Here is a 26,264-nt window from a genome sequence, read left to right as displayed (position 1 = left end):
AACAAACACTGATCTTGTCATTTTGCCAAGACCAGCTCAACAAAATTTTTCACCTCCTACTCTCTTGCAAAATGCGATATATTAAAATTATCTTGTGAAAAGTAGCATGAAATTACTGTGAATATATTCATAATTTAAATGTGGTAGGTCAACCAACATGTGAAATGAAATCTTCCAAGAAGGAGCTGAGGCAAGAAAACATGGCGTAAAGGAAAACAAACTGGATTGGGATTCAAGTTGGGATTTTAGTCCCAACTCTGGGCCCAGGTAGTTTTATGTTCTTGGGCAACATACAAATATTTCTGAGTCTCCAAAGTTGATGTATTATATAAAGGCACTGGATTAAGTGACTCCTAAGCCCTATTCAATATTGAATCTCTAAAAATGTAGCAACTATTTTCATAAAATAAAGAAGAAAGAGTTGGGGGATGAGGGTGAGGGAGAATAAATTCATTTGGGAAAGAGAGTTAAAATTTCCTCTACATATAGGATAGAAAGAAAGCCCTGGAGCTTGGATTCCTCATAAAAATAAATAAATAATAATAATACACTCCAATGAAAAATCCTTGGATCCCTTTTCTCAATTTCTAATAATTTCTCAAGAGAAGGTTATTCTGCCCAAGGTTTTCTTCACAGCAAATTTGACGTCTTTATTCCTCAGGCTATAGATTAATGGGTTGAACATGGGCACAACAATGGTATAGAACAAGGAAGACACTTTCCCCTCGTCGAGGGGTAAAATAGAAGGTGGTTTGAGATACATAAAAGCTCCTGACCCAAAGAAAAGAGAAACTGCAATTATGTGGGAACTACAAGTACTAAAGGCTTTGGACTTGCCTTCAGTGGAACTGATGTGGAAAATGCTGGCAAGAATGTAACCGTAAGAGATAAAAATGGCAACAATGGGCACCCCAATGCCAACAGTCACAATGATAAAGACTATTAGTACATTTACATAAGAGCTGTTGCAGGAGAGCTCAAGGAGGGGAAGGATGTCACGCATATAGTGATTGACAAGGTTGCCAGCACAAAAGGTCAGAAACTCTATATTTCCTGTATGGGCCACAGCCCCGAAAACCCCCATCCCATAGACACCTAACAAAAGGAGTAAACACACTTGAGGAGACATGGTGATCATGTACAACAGTGGTTTACAGATGGCAACATAGCGGTCATATGCCATCGCTGACAGGATGAAGGACTCAGAAAAGACAAAAAAACAAAAGAAAAAGAGCTGAGTCATACACCCTATGTAGGAAATGATGTTGTTCTTTGAGATAAAACTCATTAGCATTTTGGGGATAATGGCAGTAGAGAAACTAAAATCTATGAAGGACAAGTTGAAGAGGAAAAAGTACATGGGAATATGAAGGTGAGAATTCAGCCCGATCAGGGTTATCAAGCCCAGGTTCCCCAACACGGTGACCACGTAGAAACCTAGAAACAGGAAGAAGAGGGGGATCTGGAGTTCTGGGTGGTTCGTTAAGCCTGTGAGGATAAACTCTGTCACAGAGGAGGTGTTATCTGCAGCCATTCCACTCGAGAAGGGTCTGTGAGAGAAAAACAAAAGACTTCCTCAGAGAAAGAAAGAGGAAAAAATAATTCTTGAGAATGGCATTTGAACAGAGAGATTTTTGAACTGCAGGAAGATGGCACTTCCTATATGTCTCTGTTTTCATGGTCTCGAGTGCCTTGAACCATCCTAGCAATTGTCTGTGGGTGAAATTTCCCTCGAGAGTAACGGCTGGTACAACTGGGGAGAGAGTCCACAAAGCCCAGCTGGGATGACCCTTTGGCCTTCACTGTGACCATCTTCTGTGTACTTCCTTCCTTCTATAACCCTTGATCAAGTTTATTAGACCTGAGGCCCTTCTCTAGAGTGATTCTTGAGAAGTGGAAGCCATTTGACCCTGTCTGTACTTTCCGCCATGGGGTCAGTGCTAGACAGGGCAGGAAGGTGAGGTCGTGTTGCCCAAAGTCTTTAGTTGAAATGACTGTGAAATTATTATGTGATTATAATAATGGAGTAATGTAAAGTTATTGACTAAATCTAAGAAAAAAAAGAAAAGGAACATTTACTGAGCACTAACTATGGGATAGGCACTGTTCAAAATGTTGAGGGGCATTGTGATTATCCCCATTTGACAGATGAGCACACTGGGCCTAAGTGACTTGCACAAGTCCCAGTGCTACTAAGTGGCAGCAGAAGGTGAACTTGGATGGTCAGGCTCTCAGGGTTTGAGCTTTTAGCCATCTGCTACCGGACAGACCAGGTCAGGCAGGCACTCACCCTCCTTCTGCTTGGAGTCACAGTGCTGTACTCTACTGGCTCTCATCCATCTCTTTCATGGAGCCTCAAATGGCCTTGGTGAAGAGCAGCTGACAACTTGGAGCTCAGATCCCTCTGCTTCTGCTTCTCTACTTTGAGGATCAAACCTCCAGTTTATCTTGATTCTCTTGCAGAGCTGAAGAACATGATCTCTGATTGTGGCTTTTCCTGAGCCTCCTGTCCAGCTCCCAGGGGTGTGACAGCATCCTTCCCTAATGCTTATAAATAACCAGACACTAAAGAGTTTTATTCTGAATTAGAGATCTCAGTGACCTAGTTAGAGATGCTCCCTCAGGATCACTGCTCCAGAGACCACCTTCCCTAAGGAAGAGGAAATGTTTGTTTATGCCCTTGATAATTCTTGATGTGGCTTTTAATTACCTATTCTTTTATTCGGGTTACATCTTTTTAAGCACAGTTAAGAACAAAACACTATGGGAAAAATAATTCTTGCTACCCTGTATTAGCACTTACTGTGTACCAAACACTGTGTCTGACCTAGCACCCTCCTGCTGACACCAAGTATCTAAAGCAATGCACAGGTAATTTTAGCTTGTTTATTCCTGACAACAACCTTATAGGTTAGACCTATTAATCTCCACTTTAAAAGTGAGGAGCACACACAGCTTGTAGTTTCCAGTATCTTGAGTCAAACTCTGGTCTGTCCAACTCCAGCCTTCACAGAGGCCAGGGACCTTGGTGGGCTTCTTAAGGAAACACTAAGTATTTAATGTATGTTACTGACAGCTCCCAATTTGATCTCTAGACACAATTCCTGGCTACTATAAACTGCACACATTTTCAAAATAGTTCTCGGGAAGGGATTTCATTCACATAGCGACTAATAAAGTTTTGTTTGGCAACTTACATTCTATACCCTTTACTAGGGGCTTTTATATATTAAGGATGACAGATTTCCTAGCCAAGAAACAAATCTTGATTTGGGGAAATTTGGTGCCAGTGGATTAGATAGGTTTTTGATCCTGGGTTAATGGCAAAAGTCCTCTTACAGAAGTTATAAAATCAAAACACGAAGGCAGAAGTCCATCTTCTTCCAGGCAAGTCCAGTTAAAACCACTTCTCACAGGCCTGTGTGTGTTTATGAGTATGTGCACATACATCCATGAGGACTTATTCACCCTCAGCTAAGACTCAGCAATAACAGTGCCTCATCTTTTGATTTACATTTAGAATTTTTCATGTCCCAGAGTAACTCTAATGAATCCCAATCCTTATTCTCAATCCCATGGCACAATAGTTACAAATAGAGGAAAGCAACTTATTAAAGTAAGCACTCCTTGATATACAAGTGCAAAGACCATGTGGCAGGTTCTCTGAGAGCTCTAGGGGAATTTGTTACTCCAGAGACAGTTGCCATGACAACCTCATTTCCAAATGCATCTTAAGCAGGGCTTCTCTAAGGCCATGTTACCTGATGACTTGCTCCTGTACAGAGCAGAGAACAAAAAAAAAGCTATTTTGTCTTTTTCCATTTGTGCAGTACTGTCACCTTTCCAAAACTTGAATCTCTGGAAAATGGATTTCCCCTTCTTCGATTTATTTCTAACTTAAACTGTATATGATAATGCAACATTATGAGGCATGTGAATATTTACGTACAATAAAATGTCTTTGCATATATGTCTCACTCATGTCCGCTGGATCTCAGACTTCTGGTAGATCATCAAATTTGCACAAGTATGGTCCCAAACTAATCCCTACATATCATAGGATTCCCAGTTTTAATAAGAAGAAGCACAAATCTTGCCAAAGAAGAGATGGGATCTGAGAGGCCTTTAGGTGAAATAGCTTTGATTAGCTCCTGAGAAGGTAGATAGAATTAAATTCATCTTTCAGGCGTCATATGTGTCTGTATAATAGTTAATGTTAACTTGATTTTAATAAATGTATTTGGCAATGTAATATGTGAGGTTCAGAGATTAAAAAAACATGGTTCGTGCCAGAAAGGAGCTTACAGTCTAATAGAGGCATTGCCATATTGGCTCTTCTTTCTATTTCTGTCCCTTCATATTTCACGTTTCCCAGAGTTCAGCCCTTAGCCTTCCACACTCTTTCTGCTTCATTAAATTCTTGATGAGTTCATTTTTTTCATGGCTTCAACAATCCCTCCATATAAATGGCGCTCAAATTTGTGTCTTCAGTTCTCAATTTTCTATTAAGCTTTTTGCCTGTGCACCCAGCCTTTTTCTGGATATTTCCAAGAGGCCGTCCTGTGGTCATCCCTGAACTTGTTCATATAGATGAACACATTTTCCTTTCCCCGAAAGTAGATGTCATCTCAACCTCTCCGTTATTTATCTGGGTGTAACCAATGATAAGGAACTAGAGGGTAGAATTCACAAAGCTATTCTAAGTCCTGGTTTTTGCCTATTATCAAAAAATATGTATATTAGGAGCTCCCCCTTTCACTCTGAAATATATCCTGGTTGAATGAGAAGTTCAGAGCATAACTTGGGAATCTGGTGGACCTCAGCATAAATCTCAGTTCTGCTCCTTAGTAGCTGCGTGATGTTTTGGAAGTTTGTTTAGCTCTCTATGAGTTTCCAATTTTTTATTTTAAAATAAGGAAAATAACCACAACTCGAAGGTTTGCTTTAATGAGTAAAGGATGCACCTCTGGCACAAAGAAGATACAAAGAACAGTTTTTTTATTAGGATTATTTACATAACAATTATATATATATTTATGAGTATTTTATTTTTAATTTTTTTTTTTTTGTGAGGACGACTAGCCCTGAGCTAACATCTGATGCCAATCCTCCTCTTTTTTCCTGAGGAAGATTGGCCCTGGGCTAACATCCGTGCCCATCTTCCTCTACTTTATATGGGACCCCGCCACAGCATGGCTTAACAAGCGGTGCATCAGTGCCTGCCCGGGATCCGAACCTGCGAACCCTGGGCTGCTGAAGCGAAGCGTGCACACTTAACTGCTGCACCACTGGGCCGGCGCCCTGAATTTTTATTAAATACATAAAATTTATTACTCATTATAATAATAGTAATAACTATATCCTTGGATGAAAGTAGTTTCAGAATGGACTGGAACAGAATGAAACTGAAAGCAGTAAAATCAATTAAAAAACTACATAACCAGTAGAAACAGAAAATGATGAACAGGGCTGTGTATTATGATATTATGATGAAATGCCAAATAGGATTTCGTATCTCTATGGTTTGAGAGAGAACAACAGAGAGGGAGAGGCGCAAATCAAAATGGATTAAGTTGTCAAGCACAGAGAAACAGAAGCAGGATGACAGGAATGGAAAAATGAGGGGGAGGGGTAAAGAGCTGGATTTTAGATAAGATCATCAAATGCTGGCAGGACTTCCAAGCAACAAAGATCAGAAAGAAGTAGAAAATTAGAAGTCAGAGATTTAATGAAAGGGATTAAGATAAAAATTGGGGGATCATCCAAATAGAGATGATCACAGGAAAATGGAACAATTGCTTCAAGGAGAAATGTTTAAAGACAGAGTAGTTAACAGTAAAGTTTGAACCTTTCAAAAATGCTAATAGATAATGAGAGGAGGAAATCAACCAATGGAAATGTCAAAAAAGGGGAATGTAGCAATTAAGAGCAAGAACTGGACAAAACAAACCTAGAATTAAACCCCAACTATATTCCTTATTTCCTGGGTGGACCTGAGTAAGTAACTTAACCTGATTAAGACTCTTAACTAATTAAGATCTAAAAAATGGGATAATAATACCAAACTTGCAGATATTTGTGAGGATTAAAATTATACTCCAGTGAATATTCATTTAGTAAATATTAGTTGTGTTTATAAAATGTCACAGAGGCCAAAGGTAGAGAAAATTTCAAAAGTGAGGGATAAATACTGTTACCAAGGATCCAAGGGGAAAAAGAAATGAAAAATAACCTATTCATTTATTTTTCCATATTACTCTTACTGTGCTCAGTCTAATAGAGCTTTATACTATTCACTACTTATTTCAGGACTATATTCCACAAACCCCAAATAGATTAAAAGTTTCTTCCTGAAAATTCTTAATCCTATAGCTTTTGGGTACACTAACACACTCAGTACCTATCAGAGTGATGAATATATTGTTCCTCAAGAATTTGCTGAATATAATGAGCTTGCATGTTAACATAGTGCAATAAAAATTCTTATTGCAAACCTGTAATTCCAGGGATAGTTTTTTACTATCTGAAATCTGCTTATCAGCCGTTCTGATAAGCAGACATTTTATTTCCATCAAAAGTAGTAATATAAACTACACGTAATTAGGTTTACTGAAATTATTCTTGAAGCCTTTAAATTTGTTAATATTGATGTTGAAAGGACAACAATGCCAGAAGATTTCTGCCTGTCAAGGTCAAGGTGTTTGTAGAAGAAACCTCTCCCTTTCTTATAGGTGCTGGCAAAGGAAAGTTACTGAGTGGCAGAAATTGCTGCGAAGACTAGTTAGAGAGCTGCCAAGCAACTTAAAACTCTCCAAAACTGGATTCTTTTTCTTAAGGGACTTAAATTCAGGAAATGTTGAGCTAATTAATGAAGCAAAGTTATGCTAATTAATAAAGTTGTTTTAATTAATGCACAAATACTGTAAAATCTATCATTTACAAGGAGTGTAAAGGATACAAACGAAATCAAGACTGTGCTACAAAGTACAATATAGGCAGAGTTAATTAGGACAAACCTAAAATAACCTTCAAGTGTAATTGAATGGAAGGGAGAAATGTAATTTGATGCATAGAAGCAGAGAGATTATTTTAAGCATAATAGAGACATCTTAATTCACTAATAATAAAATTAAATTAACTAACTGTCATGTGCAAAGAAATCAAGCAATATAAAGAAAGTAATATACCAAAGTTCTCTTGTTGGATAGAGAATCCTCTGTAATCTTAATTGCAGCCGCTACTGTGTGTTTTTCTCTCCTGTGAGTCTCCTTTACTACTCACACAGAACACTTCGCTTCTGACACTTCTGGTCGCCAAATGTGTATGGGATTTTTCCCACAACAAGCAAGTCTCTTCGACACCAGCTGGGTGTCCTACAATTTAACTCAATTCTAACACTACCTGGAGACAGTGTCAGATCCCACAGGTTAAGGGCTCAGTTCCACAAGACTGCCCCCCCACAACACACACACACACTTCAGGTGCCAGTCGCAAGCCCAGGTTATCATCTGTGCTTCTGATCAATTGGCTATAGATCAGAGGTTCCAAAGATTCCTTCCTTGGGTTGGATTAATTGGCTAGAGTGGCTCACAGAACTTGGGGAAACACTTACTTACGTTTACTAGTTTATTAAAGGATACGGTAAGGGGTACAGATGCACATCCAGATGGAAGAGATGCACAGAGAACGGTATGTGGGAAGCTGCATGGAGCTTCCATGCCCTATCCAGGCGCACCACTCTCCCAGCACCTCCGTGAGTTCACCATCCCAGAAGCTCTCTGAACGCTGTACTTTTGGACTGCTATGGAGGCTTCATCACATAGGCATGATTGATCATTAACTCCATTTTCAGCCCTTCTCCCCTCTCAAGAGAATGGGGGATGGGGCTGAAAATTCCAAGCTCCTAATCATGTCTTGGTCTTTCTGATGAACAGCCCTCCTCCAGGAGCCATCCAGGAGGCCACCCAGAATCACCTCATTAGAACAGAAGACACTCCTATTAGCCAGGAGATTACAAGGGTTTCAGAGCACCGTGTCAGGAAATGGAGTCAAAGACCAAATATTAAAACAAAAGATGCTGCTAGAGCTCTTCTCACTTAGGAAATTACAAGTGTTTCAGGAGTTTTGTGCCAGGAGCTGGGGGCAAAGACCAATACATATTTTTTCTATTATCTCACACTTTCTTTTCAGAACACATCACCTTTCTAATTTTCCTCCAACTTCTAGCCATTTCTCAGTCTCCTTCAAGAGCTAAATATTGATATTCCACAGGTTCCATCCTCAGCTTTCTCTTGGCATTCTATTAATGCTCTCCAAAACATCTTGTCCATTCCGTGCCCTCAATTACCCTTTGCTGACAACTCACAAATCTGTATTTCTATCCGCATCTGAACACCCAACAGACACCTAAAATTCAACACATTAAAAAATTGTATCACTATCTTTCCTCAAAAACTTTCTCTTCCTATATTCCCTATCTTAGTAAATAACACAATTTTCCTGCTGCTCAATTACCTTCATCAATAATAAAGTCAAACTGATCCTGACTTTTAAAGGAGTCAGACCAGTTCCCTGAAAATCAGTTCATGAAAGCTTATTTAGCAACAGGTAAATTTACCAAAACCAGTTCAGTGAATGGCCAATATACAAAATTTAATTGTTCCTTTAAATTTTTACAAGTACTATATTTATATTTTTGAAAAATTATAGAATACATATTAACATAAAAGAGAAAATAAAAGCCATCCACCCATAAATAATCAGTTAATATTTGGGTGCATAATGTTTGATGTTGTCATATTATACATACTACCTTGAAACATTTTCATTAAAACTATATAATATTGGCATCTTTTCGTGTCAGTAAATAAATTTCAACAGCATTATTATTAATGACTTCATAATATCCCTTCAATGAGAGTACTAGTATCTAGTATGTCAATTCTTTTTTGTTTGACATTTTATGTCCAGTTTTCACTATGATAAACACCGCTGAGATGAGTGTGCATTTTTGCAAACCGAGCCATTTGTTTTCTGAGGAGAAATTCCTAGAAATTGCTAAGTCTAAAGATATACTCTCTGTTAAGGATATTGCTGAAATGTTCTCATGAAAGGTTTTTTTCAATTATCCTCCTACCAGCAATGTATAAGCATGCCTTTCCCCCCATGTCTTTCCAAAATTTCTAACAAATTGAGCCAATTTGATGCTAAAAATGCCATCACATTATTTTAATTCATACTTCTTTGATTACAAGTTATGTTGGGCTTCAGGAATTTAATTTTATGTCTCTTGGCCTTGGCCATTCATATGTTGTATTTGAATATTTAAATCTACTTTACTGAGGTATAATTGACATACAATAAAATGAACCCAATGTATGGTTTTATACAGTTCAGTAATTTTTGACAAATGGATATACCCATGCAACCACCACTCAATCAACATATGACAATATCATTACCCTAAAAAGTTCCCTGGTATAATGAATGACCCCTACGCCTGGTCCTGGAAAACTGCTGCCTGGTTTCAGTCACTATATATTATTTTTGCCTGTTTTTAAATTTTATAAAAATGTAATCATACATTATGTGCTCTTTTGTGTTAAGTTCCTTTCACTCAGCATAGTTTTGAGATTCATTCACATTGTTGCACGCATTAGTAGTTCATTCCTTTTTATGGCTGAGGAGTATTCAATCGTATGAACATGCTACAATTTGTTTACTCATTCACCAATTGAGGTAAATTTATATTTTTTCCAATTTGGGACTAATATAAATAAAGCTTCTATGAATATTCATGCACAAGTTTTTTTACAGAGATATGCTTCCATTTCACTTGGGTAAATACCTAGGAACATCACATGGAACACGTACTTTTAATTTTTTTTAAATCTGCCAAAGAATTTTCCAAAACGGTTGTATCATTTTACACTCTCACCAACAATAAATGAGAGTTCCAGATGTCAATACAAGGTATCGTCAGTATTTTTAATTTTGTCATTCTATTTGGAGGGTAATGTTATCTCATCATTTTATTTACATTTATCTGATTATTAATGATATTGATCATCTTTTCTTGCATTATTGGATATTTATATACCTTATTATTTGGCTATTTATATATTTCTTATTTGGCTTTTGTGTTTTCTTGTTGTTGAGTAGTAAAATTTCTTTATATGTTCGGGATATAAGTCTTTTGTCATGTATACTGAAAATATTTTCTCCCAGTTAGGGGCTTGCTTTTCATTTTCTCAGCAGTATATTTCAGGGAACAGAGTTTTAAATTTTTATGAAATACAGTTTATATTGTGGTTGGTGCTTTCTTGTTCTCTCTAAAATTCTTTGCCTAGCCCAAGGTTGGGAAAATGTTTTTTCTTCTATGTCTCCTAAATCGTCATTGTTTTTACCTTAATGTTTAGATTGATGGTCCATTTTGAGTTAATTTTTGCTTAACTTTTTATTATGGAGCATTTCAAATGATGAAATGTAAATAGAAGAGTATAAAAAATCCTTATGTACTCCTCCCAGTTTCAACAATATCAACATTCTGACAGTTTTATATCATCTATACCTCACTAACTTTCTACCATCAATCAATGATGATAGTTATTACAGTTCTCTCTGAGGTAAACTTTGTGTACATTGAAATCTTAGCTGTCCAATTTTTAACAAAAAGATACAGCTCTGTAACTCACAGCATTATCTTAATATAGAACATTTCTATTTTTCCAGAAAGTTTTCCTTGTTCCATCTAAGTAATCTCCTTCCCCTCAAAACAACTAGCCAGATTTTTTTCACCTTAAAGTAGCTTTGCCTCTTCTATAACTTCATAAAATGAATCATACATTTTGGGTCTTTGATCTTGCTTCTTTTGTTCAGCATAATTTTTGTGGATCCTATGGTAGATCTATTTTTAATATTTTGAAGAACATCCATATTGTTTTCGATAGTAGCTGAACCAATCATTCCCACCAACAGTGTACAAGGGTTCCTTTTCTCTACATCCTCATCAACACTTGTTATCTTTTGTCTTCTTGATGATAGCCATGCTAACAGTTGTGAGGTGATATCTCATTGTGGTTTTGATTTGCATTTCCCTGATGATTAGTGATGTTGATGTACCTGTTTGGTCGTTTGTATGTCTTCTTTAGAAACATGTCTATTTAGTCCTTCTGCCCATTTTTTAATCATATTGTTTTGTTGCTGCTGTTGTTATTGTGTTGTATGAGTTCTTTGTATATTTTGGATATTAACCACTTACCAGATATATGATTTGCAAATATTTTCTCCCATTCTGTAGGTTGCCTTTTCATTTTGATTGTTTCTTTTGCTGTGCAGAAGCTTTTACGTTTGATGTAGTCTCATTTGTTGATTTTGATTTTGTTGTTTGTGCTTTTGGTGTCATATATGAAAAATCATTGCAAGACCAAAGTTGAGAAGCTTCTTCCCTATGTTTACTTCTGAGGAGCTTCATGGTATCGGGTCTTAATTTTAAGTATTTAATCCATTTTGCATTAATTTTTGTGAGTGGTGTAAGATAGGGGTCCAATTTCATTGTTCTGCGTGTTTATCCAGTTTTCTCAACACCGTTTGTGAGAGAAACTACCCTTTTCCACTGGATGTTCTTGGCTCCCTTGTTAATATTAGTTGACTGTATGTGCAGGGGTTTAATTCTGGGCTCTTTTTTTTTTTTTTTTGTGAGGAAGATCAGCCCTGAACTAACATCCTGCTGAATCCTCCTCTTTTTTGCTGAGGAAGGCCGGCTCTGAGCTAACATCTATTGCCAATCCTCCTCGTTTTTTTTTATCCCCCCAAAGCCCCAGTAGATAGTTGCATGTCATAGTTGCACATCCTTCTAGTTGCTGTATGTGGGACACAGCCTCAGCATGGCCGGACAAGCGGTGCGTCGGTGCGCGCCCGGGATCCGAACCCTGGCCGCCAGTAGCAGAGCGTGCGCATTTAACCGCTAAGCCACGGGGCCGGCTAATTCTGGGCTCTTTATTCTGTTCTATTGGTCTGTATGTTTATTTTTATGCCAGTACCATACTATTTTTATTACTATAGCTTTGTAGTATAATTTGAAATCAGGAGTGTGATACCTCAAGCTTTGTTCTTCTTTCTCAAGATTGCTTTGGTTATTCAAGGTCTTTTATGTTTCCATAAAAATTTTTGGGATTTTTTTTTCTATTTCTGTGAAGAATGCCATCAGAATTTTGACAGAGATTGAATCTATAGATAGTTTTGGGTAGTATGAACATTAATTCTTCTGATCCATGAACACAGGATGTCTTTCCATTCGTTTGTGTCTTCTTTGATTTCTTTCAACAAAGTCTTGTAGTTTTTGTTGTTCAGATCTTTCACTTCCTTGGTTAAAGTTATTCCGAGGTATTTTATTGTTTTTGATGCTATTGGAAATGGGATAATTTTCGTTATTTCTTTTTCAGACGTTTCGCTATTAGTGTATATAAATGCAACTGATTTCTGTATGTTGATTTTATATCCTGCAACTTTACTGGGATCGTCCATTAGTTCCAACAGTTTCTTGGTTGAGTCTTTGAGATTTTCTATACATGAAATCATATCATCTGCAAATAGCAACATTTTTACTTCTTCCTTTCCATTTTTGATGTCTTTTATTTCTTTGTCTTGCCTAATTGCTCTAGCTAAGACTTAAGTACTAATATTGAATAAGAGTGGTGGGAGTAGGCAACCTTGTCTTGTTCCTGAAATTAGAGGGAAAATTTCCAATTTTTCTCCATTGAGTATAATGTTAGCTGTGGGTTTGTTGTATGTGGCCTTTATTATATTGAAGTTTGTTCCTTCTATACCCAATCTGCTTAGGGTTTTTAACGTGAAAGGATGCTCTGTTTTGTCAAATGCTTTTTCTGCATCTATTGCAGTGATCCTGTGATTTTTATTTTTTGTTCTATTAATATAATGTATTTCTTTTATTTATTTGCATATGTTGAACCATCCTTGCATCCCTGAGATAAATCCCACTTGGCCATGGTGTATAATCCTTTTAATGTGTTCTTGAATTCAGTTTGCTAATATTTTGTTGCGGATTTTTGCATTTACATTCATCAGGGATATTGGTCTATAGTTTTCTTTTCTGTAGAGTCCTTATCTGGCCTTGATATCAGGGTAATTCTAGTCTCATAGAATGAGCTTGGGAGTGTTCCCTCCTCTTCAATTTTTTGGAATAATTTGGTAAGGATTGGCTTTAATTCTTCTTTAAATGTTTGGTGGAATTCGCCAGTGAAGCCATCTGGTCCTGGGGTTTTCTGTGTTGGGAGGCTTTTGATTAATGATTCAATCTCTACTCATTATTGGTCTTTTCAGATTTTTATTTATTCATGAATCAGTCTTTGGAGGTTGTATATTTCTAGAAATTTATCCATTTCTTCTAGATTATCTAATTTGTTGGCATATAATTGTTCATAATAGTCTCTTATGATTCTCTATATTTCTGTAGATCAATTGTAATGTCTCCTCTTTTATTTCTAATTTGATTTGTCTTCTCTCTTTTTTTCTTAGTCTAGCTAAAAGTTTGTCATTTTGTTTATCTTGTCAAAGAACCAGCTCTTAGCTTTGTTTATCCTTTCTTTTTCCTGGTCTCTATTTTATTTCCACTCTGATCTTTATTATTTCCCTCTTTCCGCTAACTTTGGATTTAACTTCTTCTTCTTTTTCTAGTTCCCTGAGATGTAAAGTTAGGTTGTTTATTTGAGATCTTTCTAATTTCTCAATATATGCATTTATCACTATAAACTTTCCTATTAGAACTTTTTTTGTAGCATCCCGTAGGATTTGATGTGTTATATTTCCAGTTTCATTTGCTTCAATTTAATTGTTATTTCTCTTTTGATTTCTTCTTTGACCCATTGGTTGTTCAGAAGTGTGTTTTTAGTTTCCATATATTTGTAGATTTTCTAGATTTCCTCTTGTTATTGATTTCTAGTTTCATACCGTTGTGATCAGAAAAGATAGTATCACTTCAGTCGTCTTAATTTTGCTAAGATTTGTTCTGCATTCTATCATATGATTATCCTGGAGAATGTTCATTGTGCATTTGAGAAAAATGTGTATTCTGCTGTTGTTGGTTGGAATGTTCCATATATGTCTATTAAGTCCATTTGGTCTAAAGTATGTTTCAATTCCAATGCTTCCTTGTTAATTTTCTGTCTAGATAATCTATCCATTGCTCTCAGTGGGGTATCAAAATTCCCTACTACTATTGTATTGTCTATTTCTCCTTCCAGGTCTTCTAGTATTTGCTTAATATATTTAGGTCCTCTGATGTTGAGTGCATATATATTTATGATTGTTACATCTTCTTGATGTATTGACCCCTTTATCATTATATAATGACCTTCTTTATCTCTTATCACCATTTTTTGTTGAAGTCTATTTTGGCTGATATAAGTATGGCTATCCTCGCTTTCTTTTGGTTTCCACTTGCATGGACTATCTTCTTCCATCTCTTCGCTTTGAGCCTATGTGTGTCTTTAGAGCTGAAATGAGTCTCCTGTGGGCAGCATATAGTTAGGTTTTGTTTTTTTATCCATTACGCCACTCTGTGACTTTTGATTGATGAATTAAATCCATTTACATTTAGAGTTATTATGTAAGGTCTTACTACTGCCATCTTATTGTTTGCCTTCTGGTTGTTTTGTATCTCCATTGTTTCTTTTTCCCTCATTTTCTGCCTACCTTTGTAAATTGGTGGTTTTCCATGGTGGTATGCTCAGCCTGCCATTTTTTTATGTTTCATGAATCTACTCCAAATTTTTGCTTTGTGGTTACCATGAGGCTTACGTAAGCATCTCATAGATAAAACAGTCCATTTTATGCCGAGAGAAACTTATCTTCATTTGTCTATAAAGGCTCCACCCATTTACTCCTCTTCTCTTATATTTTGATGTAACAATTTACCTCTTTTTGTGCTGTGAATTATTTAACAAATTATAGTAGCTATAAGTAGTCACCCCTTATACATGTGAGATCTGTTCTAAGACTTCTGGTGGATGCCTGAAACCACAGATATTACCAAACCCTATATATACTATTATATACTGTGTTTCTTCTTATACATACGTACTTATGAGAAAGTTTAATTTAGAAATTAGGCACAGTAAGAGATTAACAACAATAACTAATAATGAAATAGAACAATTATAATAATATACTGTAATAAAAGTTATGTGATGTAATCTTTCTCTCTCTTTCAAAATATTTCGTTGTATTGTACTCACCATTCTTCTTGTGATGATGAGAGGTAATAAAATGCCTACATGATGAGATGAAGTGAGGTGAATGACGGGGCATTGTAACATAGCATTGGCTACTATTGACCTTCTGATGATATGTCAGAAGGAGGATCATCTGCTTCCAGATCACAGTTGACCGCTAGTAACTGAAACCACAGAAAGTGAAACTTTGGATTAGGGGGGACTGCTATAGTTAAATTTAATACTCTTTTTCTTTAGCATTTATACTATAGTTAAGTGGTTAACGCACCATTTAAATATAGAGTTACAGTTTTCTGACTGTCTATTTTTCACCTTTACCAAAGTGTTGTGTACTTTCACATGTTTTCATGTCACTGATTAGCATCTTTTCATTTCAGATTGAAAAACTCCTTTTAGCATTTCTTGTGAGGCAGACCTAGGGGTGGTGAACTCCATCAGCTTTTATTTGTCTGGGAAAGCCTTTATTTCTCCTTCATATCTGAAGGATAACTTTGCTGGATAGAATTATTCTTGGATGGCAATTTTTTATCTTTCAGCACTTAGAATGTCATTTTACTGTCTCCTAGCCTGTAGAGTTTCTATCGAGAAATCTGCTGATAGCCTAATGGAGATTCCTTTGTAGGTTACTTTCTTTTATTCCCTGGCTGCCTTTAAGATCCTTTCTTTATCATTGATTTTTGACAGTTTCATTATAATGTGTCTTTGAGAAGGTCTTTTTATATTGAGATAATAGGGTGTTCTATTAGCTTCTCGAACTTGTATACCCAGGTCCTTCCCCAGGTTTGGGAAGTTCTCAGCTATTATTTCTTTAAATAAACTCTCTGCTCCCTTCTCCCTCTCTTCTCTTTCTGGTATGCTATTCCTATACAGGCATACCTTGAGATATTGCAAGTTTGGTTTCAGGCCACTGCAATCAAGTAAATATCACAAGTCACATGAATTTTTTTGTTTCCCAATGCATATAAAAATTATGTTTACACTATAGTGTAGTCTATTAAGTGTGCAATAACATTATGTCTAAAAAAACAATGTACATACCTTTAAAAAAGTACTTTATTGTTAAAAAATGCTAACCATCATCTGAGCCTTCAGTGAGTCATAATCTTTTTGCTGATGGAGGGTCTTGTAAAAGACACAATATCTAAATAAAGCAAAATAAACAAAGCAAAGCAAATAAAGCAAAGCAAAATAAAGCAAAGCACGACAAAATGAGATATGCCTGTATTTGCCTTTCTGATGAAATCTGATAGCTCTCATATGGTTTTTTCACTTTTTTGAGATTTTAGTTCTCTCTCTGCTTCTAACCAAATTATTTCTCTATTCCTATCCTCCAAGTCACTCATTCTTTCTTTCATCTAGTCTGCCCTGTTACCAGTGCTCTCTATTCCATCCTTTGTTTCATTAATTGAATTCTTCAGCTCCAAAATTTCTGTTAGTTAATTTCTATAATTTCAATCTATAGTGAAGAACTTCTTCCTTTTATTAATTTTATTCCCAAGTTTATTTAATTACCTTTCTGAGTTTTCTTGTATTATTGTACTTATTGAATTTCTTCTACAATTCTTTTGAATTCTTTATCAGTTAGATTGCAATATTCCATGACTTTGCATTTGGTTGCTGGAGAATTATTATTTTCTTTTTATGATACTGTATTTCTTTGATTTTTCATAGAGTTTGAAGGTATGTGCTTCTGCTTTCACATTTGATATAGCAATTAACTTCCTTAATTAAGGTTTTATGTTGGCTTTATTTCTTACAATTCAACAGGCTGGCTACTTGAAACCTTTCTTTTGTATTCCAGAAGGTGGCACTATAGCTCAAATTTGTGGTTTCTCCTATGGGAGTGGATGTTAGTAGATGCACTTGGGAACAGTGCACAGGGAGCTGGCAGCAGGGTGGAGGGTGGTGTGGGCTTAGCTTTCAAGGCTTTGGGGGTGCCCACGGGCTGGTGGGGGAATCCTCAGGTGGGGCAGTCCTAGAGGTCTGTGGGTGGACCTCCTGCTGAAACCCCAAAGCAGACAGGAGGAAACACATTCCTTCAATGCCCTTTGGTATTCTTATTCACCTCCTTCCTTTTCTTCCCCATCCCCCTAGTCATGGAGCTTCCTCCTCTGAAATGCAGGTGCTGCTGAAGAGAAAGGAGTACCTCTGGCTGCAGCTCAAGCAGCTGCCGCAGCCGGCCGCTGGCAGCCGGACAGTCACTCACCACTTTTGCTTTCTACCCCGTATACTGGGGAGGACGCCTCTGCTGCTGCCAAAGGCCCAGCCCCTTGCAATGTTGCCCTGGCGAGGGGGACCACTTTGATGAGTTCCTTCCTTTCCTCTGCTTCCAAACTCATCTCTATCCCATTCCAATGGATGCCAGATTCCCCCTCAGGCAGGCCAAACCTCGATAAATTCTCGGTCCCCGGTGGGTATCCACCCAGCTTTGCACTCTCCAGGTTCCCCTTTTCCTGATTGGGCCAGTGGAGGCAGGGCAGGCTCGCTGTCTCCCTTGCGTCCGCAGCCCCCACCGGGGTCCTCTCCATTCACTTTGGGATGCACAGGTGAGTAGAAACCTCCCAGGTGTCCCGTGTAATGTGCAGAGGCGCTTTTGTACCATTATGGATTGGTTGTTAAAAGGGAGAGAAAATGCTGCCATGATGCTGATGTCACCCTCGTTTTCGTCATTTTGATTTTAAACCATCTATCTCTTTGTTTTCAAAGTATGATTCTTGTAAACAGCATGTAGTGTGTTTTACTTTTTTTTTGTCTTTTAATTGGAGTGTTTTAACATTTATATTCAAAATACTTCTGGATATAGTTAGGTTTAAATCTACCATCATTCCATTTGCTTTCTACTTGTCCTTTTTAATATATTTTGTATTCATATACTTCTATATTTTCTATATATTTTGTCTTTAATATTTTTTTAGTTTCCTCTCATTAGATATACCTCTTTATTTTTTGAGAATTGCCCTTTGGCCAGCCCAGTGGCGCAAGCGGTGAAGTGTGCGTGCTCCGCTGCTGCGGCCCCGGGTTCGCTGGTTTGGATCCTGGGCGCACACTGACGCACTGCTTGGCAAGCCATGCTGTGGCAGCCTCCCATATAAAGTGGAGGAAGATGGGCATCGATGTTAGTCCAGTGCCAGTCTTCCTCAGCAAAAAGAGGAAGATTGGCAGGTGTGATCTTCCTCACAAAAAAAAAAAACAAAAAAAGAATTGCTCTAGTGTTTAATATATGTATCTTTAATTTATCAAAGTCAGCTTTTAAATAGTATTATACAACTTCCTGCAATATTTAAGAAGCTAACAAGAGTCTAATCCCTTTCCTTTTCCTGTCCTTTGTGTTATTGTTATAATATTTTTATTTCTACATATATTAAAAACTCCACATTATGTCATAATTATTTTAGCTGTGGACTTACCTTTTTAAAAAAATTTAAAAGGAGAAAACAAATATCTTTTATATTTACATTACTTTGTGTATATCCAAGTATCCATCTGGTATCATTTTCCTTTAGTTGGAAGAACTTACTTCAACATTTCTTATAGTGCAGACATGCTGGCAGTGAATTCTCTAAGTTTTTATTTATGTGGAAAAAAAAAATTACTTCACCTTAGTTTTGAAGAATATTTTCTCTGGATAAAGTCCTGGATAGATAGATTTTTTTTTCAGTGTTTTAAATACATTGTCTCATTGTCCTCTGGTTTGTTTATGACAAGAAATCAACAACCATCCTTATTTTTGGTCCTCTTTATGAAATTTGTCTTTATTATCTGGTTGATTTTAACATTGATCCTAAGCAATTTGACTATGATAATACTTGGTGTGGTTTTCTTTGTGTTTGTCCTGCTTAGGATTCATGAGCTTCTCCTGTGGATTTATTTTTTTTTTTTCAAACTTGTAACTTTTCAGCCATCATTAATTCTAATATTTTCTCTGACCTATCCTACTGTTCTCCCTTTGGGTCCAATTAAGGCACATTAGATTACTTGATCTTATACCAAAGGATGCTGGGGCTCTCTTTATTTTGTTTAATCCTTTTTTTAAAATTTATTTATTTTATTGAGGTCACATTAATTTATAACTATGTATATTTCAGGTATACATCATTATTTTCACCACCAAAGTTCTGGTTTCTATCCATCACCATACATATGTGCCCCTTTACCCCTTTTACCCTCCCCCATCCCCTCTCCCTCTAGTAACCACCAATCTGTTCTCCATATCTATGTGTTTGTTTGTTTGTTTGTTGGTCTGTCTTCCCCATCTGAGTGAAGTCATATGGTAATAATCTTTCTCTGTCCAACTTACTTCACTTAGCGTAACACCCTCAAGGTCCATCCTTTTTTTTCTTCTCTCTGGCTCGCTTTGAATAGTTTCCCTTGCTAGATATTCAGGTTCTCTGATCATTTCTTCCATAATGTCTGCTGTTCTGTTAAGATCATCTTAAGTAAATTTTCTTTTCAGATAAAGTATTTTCAGTTCTGCATGTTCCATTTGGTTTTCCTTTATACTTTCCATTTCTCACTCTCTTATAGCCGTATTTTCCACAAAATCTTGAGCGTGTGTTTAATGGGTTTGTAAAATTTTTGTTGACCAATTCCAACATTTTTATAATTTCTGGTATGTTTCTATTGACTGATTTTTGCCACGGTTGTAGGTTACATTTTCCTGCTTCTTGGAATACCTACTAAGTTTTTACTGGATACCAAACATTGTGACTATTATACTGTTGAGTGTCTGGATTTTCTGGATCGCCTTTAAAATTCTTGAGGATTCTTTTTCTGGCAATTAAGTCACACATATGAGTTTAACCTTTTGAAGTTTGTTTCTAAGATTTGTTAGAGCAGTTCTAATGTAGAGTTGGGCAAATTTAGCTCCACTCCTAAATTATTACCTTTCTGGGGCCTATACTGAATGCGCTGAATGTTCATTGAGATTTCCCCAAGCTGAATGGTGGGGATTCAGACATCTCCCAACCCTGTGTAAGTTCTGGAAATTGTTCAGCTTCCAAACCAGCAGTAGTTATTATTTACCTAGCCTCATGGAATTTCACCCTGTATGCATACAGTGTAGTACTCAGCCCAAAACACAAAAGGATCTGTATTCATATTTCTGGAGCTCTTTCTTTGCCTAGCTCAAGTTGTCTTCCCCATAAATTCAAGGTAACTCAGCCTCCCTGATCTCTGACTCCAAACTTAGTGACAATTTGTGCTCTGTTTGGGTCGCGCCTCTTGTGTCAGGGTCTGGATAGAGCCTCCAAAATGAAAGCTTGGGCAATTATAAGACTCATCTGATTTGTTTCCCTTCCATCACAAATTCCAGTCCAGAGATGCCTGTTGTCACATGTCTCAAGAGTAGTTTCACATATTTTTCCAGTTTTCCAGTTTACAGTGGGAAAGCAAGTCTAGTATTACTCAGTAATGGCTGCTTGTGGAAGTCTTATCTATTCAGTTCTGACTGGATTTTAATGACTACTAAATATTGGAGACAGAGAGAAGGAAAGACCAATAGAAACCAAAAAATGTATATGCATGGGAAAATATGCCTGAGGTAGATTAAGCACTAGGTATTGCTATTATTCATACTTAAAGAATATTTTTAACATATTCAAAATATCAAAAAAACGTATTCTTTAGGAATTTACTCTCTGAATATATTTTCATGTGTGTATATATGTTTTATAGATATAATACATAAATTTGTATTTCTTATAAATATCTACTTCAAATGACTATATTTTTCTTCGAAATATATACAAAAAGAATGCATTATAGAATTCTGGGAAAATGTTGGCTATGTTTGTCTACTGTTTCTATCCTCCAATGCCCCTTAAGAACATTCAGTGTGAAATCAAAATTCCATGGACGATATCCATAACAAAAGTAGATGACCAGCAACATGAGTCTCAAAATGCAAGCAGTTCGGAATAAACCACCAAAAACTATAAAATCTGCATGTTATCAACAATTGTGAAAGAGAAAATGGAAAAAGCAAGAGGGTATCAGACAAACTTGAGATTCCCAACATCACTTAAAATTACTTACAGGAAAGCTTAGCAGGCCAGATGGAGAATAGCAACAGAAACAGGGAGGGGTTTAACACACTCCAGTAGCAGGTGAGTGTAAGAGTCCCACTGTAGGATCTGAGGGCCTGCATAAGTCTGTGCTTCACAATTCTCAAATCTAATCATCCAGAACTCTTCTCCAGAACAAAGCTCCACACTGATAAGAAATTTCTGTGAATAAAATCCAGCCTACACAGCACAGGGACAATAGAGATTCTTAAAATAAGCAAAAGTATCTAGGTTTTCAAATCCCATATAAAGTAACTGTATGAAAAAAAAAATATATATATATATGACGTAGAAAAATTTCCCTGAAAAAAAAATGGGAGGTGGAGGGGAGAGAGTGTGGAACAGAAAAACAGTCCTACAAAGAAAAAAAGGAAAAAGCATGGCCAAAAGACATGCCCACAAAACACATGAATGCTCTAACCTTGTATTTAAAAATGTACTGAAATAATTTAGAAAATACTACAAGGTGAAAGAACAGTATAAATCAGAATGTACAAGAAAACTCATAAATTAGGCAACAAAACTCAAGAAATAATTAGAAATTGAAGAAAAAATTTTCAGAAATGAAGACTAAACTAGAAGTAATAGAAGAGGAAATAAGCACAAGAGATAATACCTTAAGAGAAACATGTGGACAAGGAGGGACAATTTAAGTTGAAAACAAAAGAAAGAGATTTCAAGGGAAATTTTTAACTTCAAAGCTAGACAGAGATGATCCAATATACACAGAACAGAAGACCCAAAAAGATAATCAAAGCAAGGGAACAGAACAAATACTAAAAATTAAAGTTCAAGAAAATTCTCTTGAGGTTAAAAAAAAAAAAGAGATTGAAGCGTGTATTGAAAAGGAATACAGCACACCAAAGAATATTGACTCAGAAGGAAAAACACCAAACTGTATTCTAATAAAATTACTGGACCTTAGAGAAAATGAAAAGAGCTTTTGGGGACCCAGGCAAAAAGACCAACTAACTCATAAGGGGAAAAAGTCATATTGTCATCAAACATTTTGACAATAATTCTCTTGCTTTACAGAAGAAGAAAATGGAGTAATAGATTTGAGAGACTAAAAATATTAAATGTGAACCACAGATGATTTTTTATACAGCCAATCTGACTTCAGATATAAAAGCTGCCAACATACTGCTATTAACTGATAAAAACTCAGGGGATCTTGTTGCTATAAGCTTTTCCTAAGGAATCTACTAGACAACAAGCTTTAGATAATCAAAATTACTATACAGACATTGGTAGCATTAAATATTTATTTACTTGTAGATCTAAGAATAGTGATTGCCAGGGACGGAGAGTGGGGGAAAGGGGAGATGTTGGTCAAAGGGTACAAACTTTCAATTATAAGATGAATAAGTTCTGGGCACCTAATGTACAGCATGGTGACTATAGTTAGTAATACTGTATTGTACACTTGAAAGTTGCTAAGAGGGTGGATCTTAAGTTGTCACTACAAAAAAGAAAATGGTAACTATATGAGATGATGGATATGTTAATTAGCTTGATTGTGGTAATCATTTCACAATATATATGTATATCAGATCTTCACATTATACACCTAAAAAAATCACATTGTACAACCTAAATATATACAGTTTTTATTTGTCAATCATATCTCAATAAAGCTGGAAAAAATAAAATTAAAAAATAATAAAACTAAGCAAGATTAATTGAAAAATGTAAAATAAAGTTCACTCTGTTTCAATAAAAAAACTAGTTAACTAAAGTTAAACAGGTTTTTGTTTGTTTTTTTTTTTTTTGGCAAATTCAGTGAATTGGTTTTTGGAGAAATATTCAAAACAGAAAGATGTAAAGTAAAGCTTTTCTATACTAAAGATTATAAATATAATTCATTGTATGTAAAGATGAAAAATTAATGATGAATACTGACCATGATGGTGTTGAATGAGAGCAAAAGTGATGATGTTGGTGAAGGTGATGATGATATTGATGGTAATGACTTTAGTGGTCATGGTAATGATGATGATGAAACTAAAAATGTCCCAGTGCTGGCATCAGGCACCAAGCTTCCCAGGCTGCAATGTAACTTTCCCAAGAGAAGAAAAATTAACACACCTGGGAGGCAAAACATCATTCATAGTGCAAGTGTAAACCCAGACTAATTGCTCCTTCAATGAGAAGCCACTCTGGAGTGGCTACATCCCAGGAGAGATTCTGCCTATATATGGACATACCCAACGCTCCCAATCTCAGTGACCCACCTTTGTGACTGTGTCGGCCCCTTTGACTGGAAATAGATGTAAATCTGGTTGCTTTCTATTTTCTGATATTTATTTCTTGATTGCTAAAAACAAAGTACCACGTAAGATTTCCAGGTAACAATGTTCCAGTTTTCCTCAACACAGGTATTCAGTTATGGTTTTAAAGGAATTGTGTAAGATAAGAACAAAATATCGTCCATGAATTCCCATTTCTAATGCAGACCTTTATATACACTGCTTTCAGTCACGTATTCCCCTTTGCACAGTGCTCTTTCCCTGTTTGAAAAGGAAATAATGGTTGTCTATATGATTTTGAGTGTTGTCATTAGCAGCTGTTCTGAGCTGCGGGTGACCTGACAAAACTAGGGGTAACATGAAATTTGTGGACCATGTATAAGTTAGCTAGAAGATTACAGTAGTAAAACAGATTTCTGTTGCCCACAATTTTCTATGCAATGGAAAATGTGTTCACACGAAGAGGCAGGAACAACTCTGCTCTGAACAATAATTGTGTTTATAAGGAACTTTGATTCCTGGTAATATATTTGTGGTGGATTTTCTGTTCCTTATCATTTTAGGAGACTCAGATTTGAAGGAAGGGGATGTGTGAAATATCTTTTAAATCTATTGTCACTGCCTTAGATGAAACTTGTTTATTTCTTTTTTAAAAGTTGAAATACAATTCAAATTTGAGCTGTTATTAGTTCTAAGAAGTCAAATATCTCACTGCCAATAATTTAAGGTTTAAAGTTGATGATAATGTAGATTTCCTTGTCTTCAGTACCACAATGAGCACAAGTAATGTTGTTGCAGAACAAGTTAGTCAATGTCTTTTAATGCTACAGGAAAAAACAGGTTACAAAACATGTATATCATGCTCACTTTGAGTAAAAAAAATAGATGTATATTTGTGCGTATATATATAAATGCATATATGGATAGAAAAAATCTGGTAGAATGTACATAGCAATTTTAGGTTCTTGGTAGTTAGAATATGATGATTTTAGTTTTGCCTATCTCTATGTTTACTTTCCTACAATGCAGGTGTATAGCTTTTGTAATTTAAAAAAGTATTTCTGGAAGTATAGCAATAAGATCCCTCCTTGGTCTTAATGCATTGTTTACTTAAAATATAAAAATAACGTGCCACAAAAATATAAGTTATAGCAAGACAGCATGGTATGGTGGAGGACAAAACAGACTGATGGTCACAAATCCTGTGTTCTAGCCCCAGTTCTACTTTTTCCCAAAGAAGAGAACCTTCCCAAAGAAAAGCTCATAAGTCGAGGGGTCTCCCCAGCACTTTAGAGCTTTTCCATATTAGAGCTTTTCCAAAGAACCTTCCTTTATTACTAATTATTTGTTACCTCTTGTTTCTCCATTATAGGCTTACAGTGTTCTTGGAGGATTTCATTATTTTAGACATTATTCATGGCCTGTAATAGGACCCATCTCATAATAGCTATTAATAAATATTTGTTGAATGCATTACTTCCACTTAATGTGGATGCAGATTTATCTAATACTCTCCCACCACCCTTCCTCTCCCTATTCTCCCAAAATAGTCACAATACAATTTTGTATTCTCAGTACTTAATGTCTACAGTATTAGAACTATGGTAATGCAGACTTCATTATCATAGTGAATTCTGCAGTGAATTATCACTGCAGAGCCAAATATTGTACTTTTGATTATGTTTCCTTATTTGTACTTCATTTGTACTGTAATAATTGCCCAATACTAAGTATCTCTCCTTTGTATTTCCACATGCTCCGTAGTATCTGTCAAGTATCTATTAGTATTATTTTCCAAATGTCCAAACATTTGGGACAGTCTACCAATTTCATTTCTCTCCTGAAGGCTTCCATCTTCTGTCCTTTGTGAACTCAACTCTCCAGACCTGAGGCACAACTGTTAGCCTGGAGCTCCCTTTGGGCTCTCCTGTGTGGATCCCCTCTATTCTAGGTCCCAGTATTGTCACTGAGATGCCAAGTGGCATCTTCATCTCATTTCTGCTCTTTACATGCTATGTTTCCTCTCTCTCTCTCTCTCTCTGTCTCTATCTCTGTCTACACCTCTATCTCTCTGACTAGATACTTTTCACTTTATTAATACTTTCAAAGACCACTTTTAGTTTTATCAATTTCTTTCTACTGTTTGTTTCCTATTTCACTGATGTCCATGATTATCTACAGTATTATTTCCTTAATTCTGCTTTTTTTTTTGTAGTTTATTGAGGTAAAAGCCTAGATTAATGATTTTAGGATTTCCTTCTGATCTAAAATAATCATTTAATGACAAGTTTCCCAATTATCATTGCTTTAGCTATATTCCAAAAATTTTGATTGATGTATCTTCACGTTCTTTCAGTTCAAAATGTTATTTTCTAACTTAATTTGTGACTTCTTCGTGACCCATGTGTTATTTAAAAGTATACTGTTTAATTTTCAAATACTTGAAGATTTTCCAGGTCTCTCTCCATAATTTATTTATAGTTTGTATCTGTCGTGGTAAGGGTACATATACTCTACATGACTTCAGCTTTTTAAATGTGTAGTGGTTTGTTTTATTGCCCAGAATAGATTTTATCATGAAAAATGTTCCATGTAAACCTGAAAAATTGTGTATTCTGCTGCTTCTGGGTGGAGTGTTCTAAAAACATTGATTTTTAGATATTTTCTATGTCTTTACTAATTTTTCTGCTAATTCTATTAAT

General features: G+C 36.0%; 1 protein-coding gene across 1 annotated transcript; it reads right to left on the bottom strand.

Moving 5' to 3' along the window:
- Positions 1-598: 598 nt before the first annotated feature.
- Positions 599-1,534, bottom strand: LOC131408304 (olfactory receptor 8B12-like). Its single transcript, XM_058544924.1, has one exon. The coding sequence runs from the start codon at positions 1,532-1,534 to the stop codon at positions 599-601; it is 936 nt and encodes a 311-aa protein (XP_058400907.1).
- Positions 1,535-26,264: the final 24,730 nt, after the last annotated feature.

Source organism: Diceros bicornis, chromosome 7 (assembly GCF_020826845.1).
Source record: "Diceros bicornis minor isolate mBicDic1 chromosome 7, mDicBic1.mat.cur, whole genome shotgun sequence".
NCBI classification, from domain to species: domain Eukaryota; kingdom Metazoa; phylum Chordata; class Mammalia; order Perissodactyla; family Rhinocerotidae; genus Diceros; species Diceros bicornis.
The sequence above is the reverse complement of the archived record's forward strand: the minus strand, read 5'-3'. Positions and strand labels throughout refer to the sequence as shown.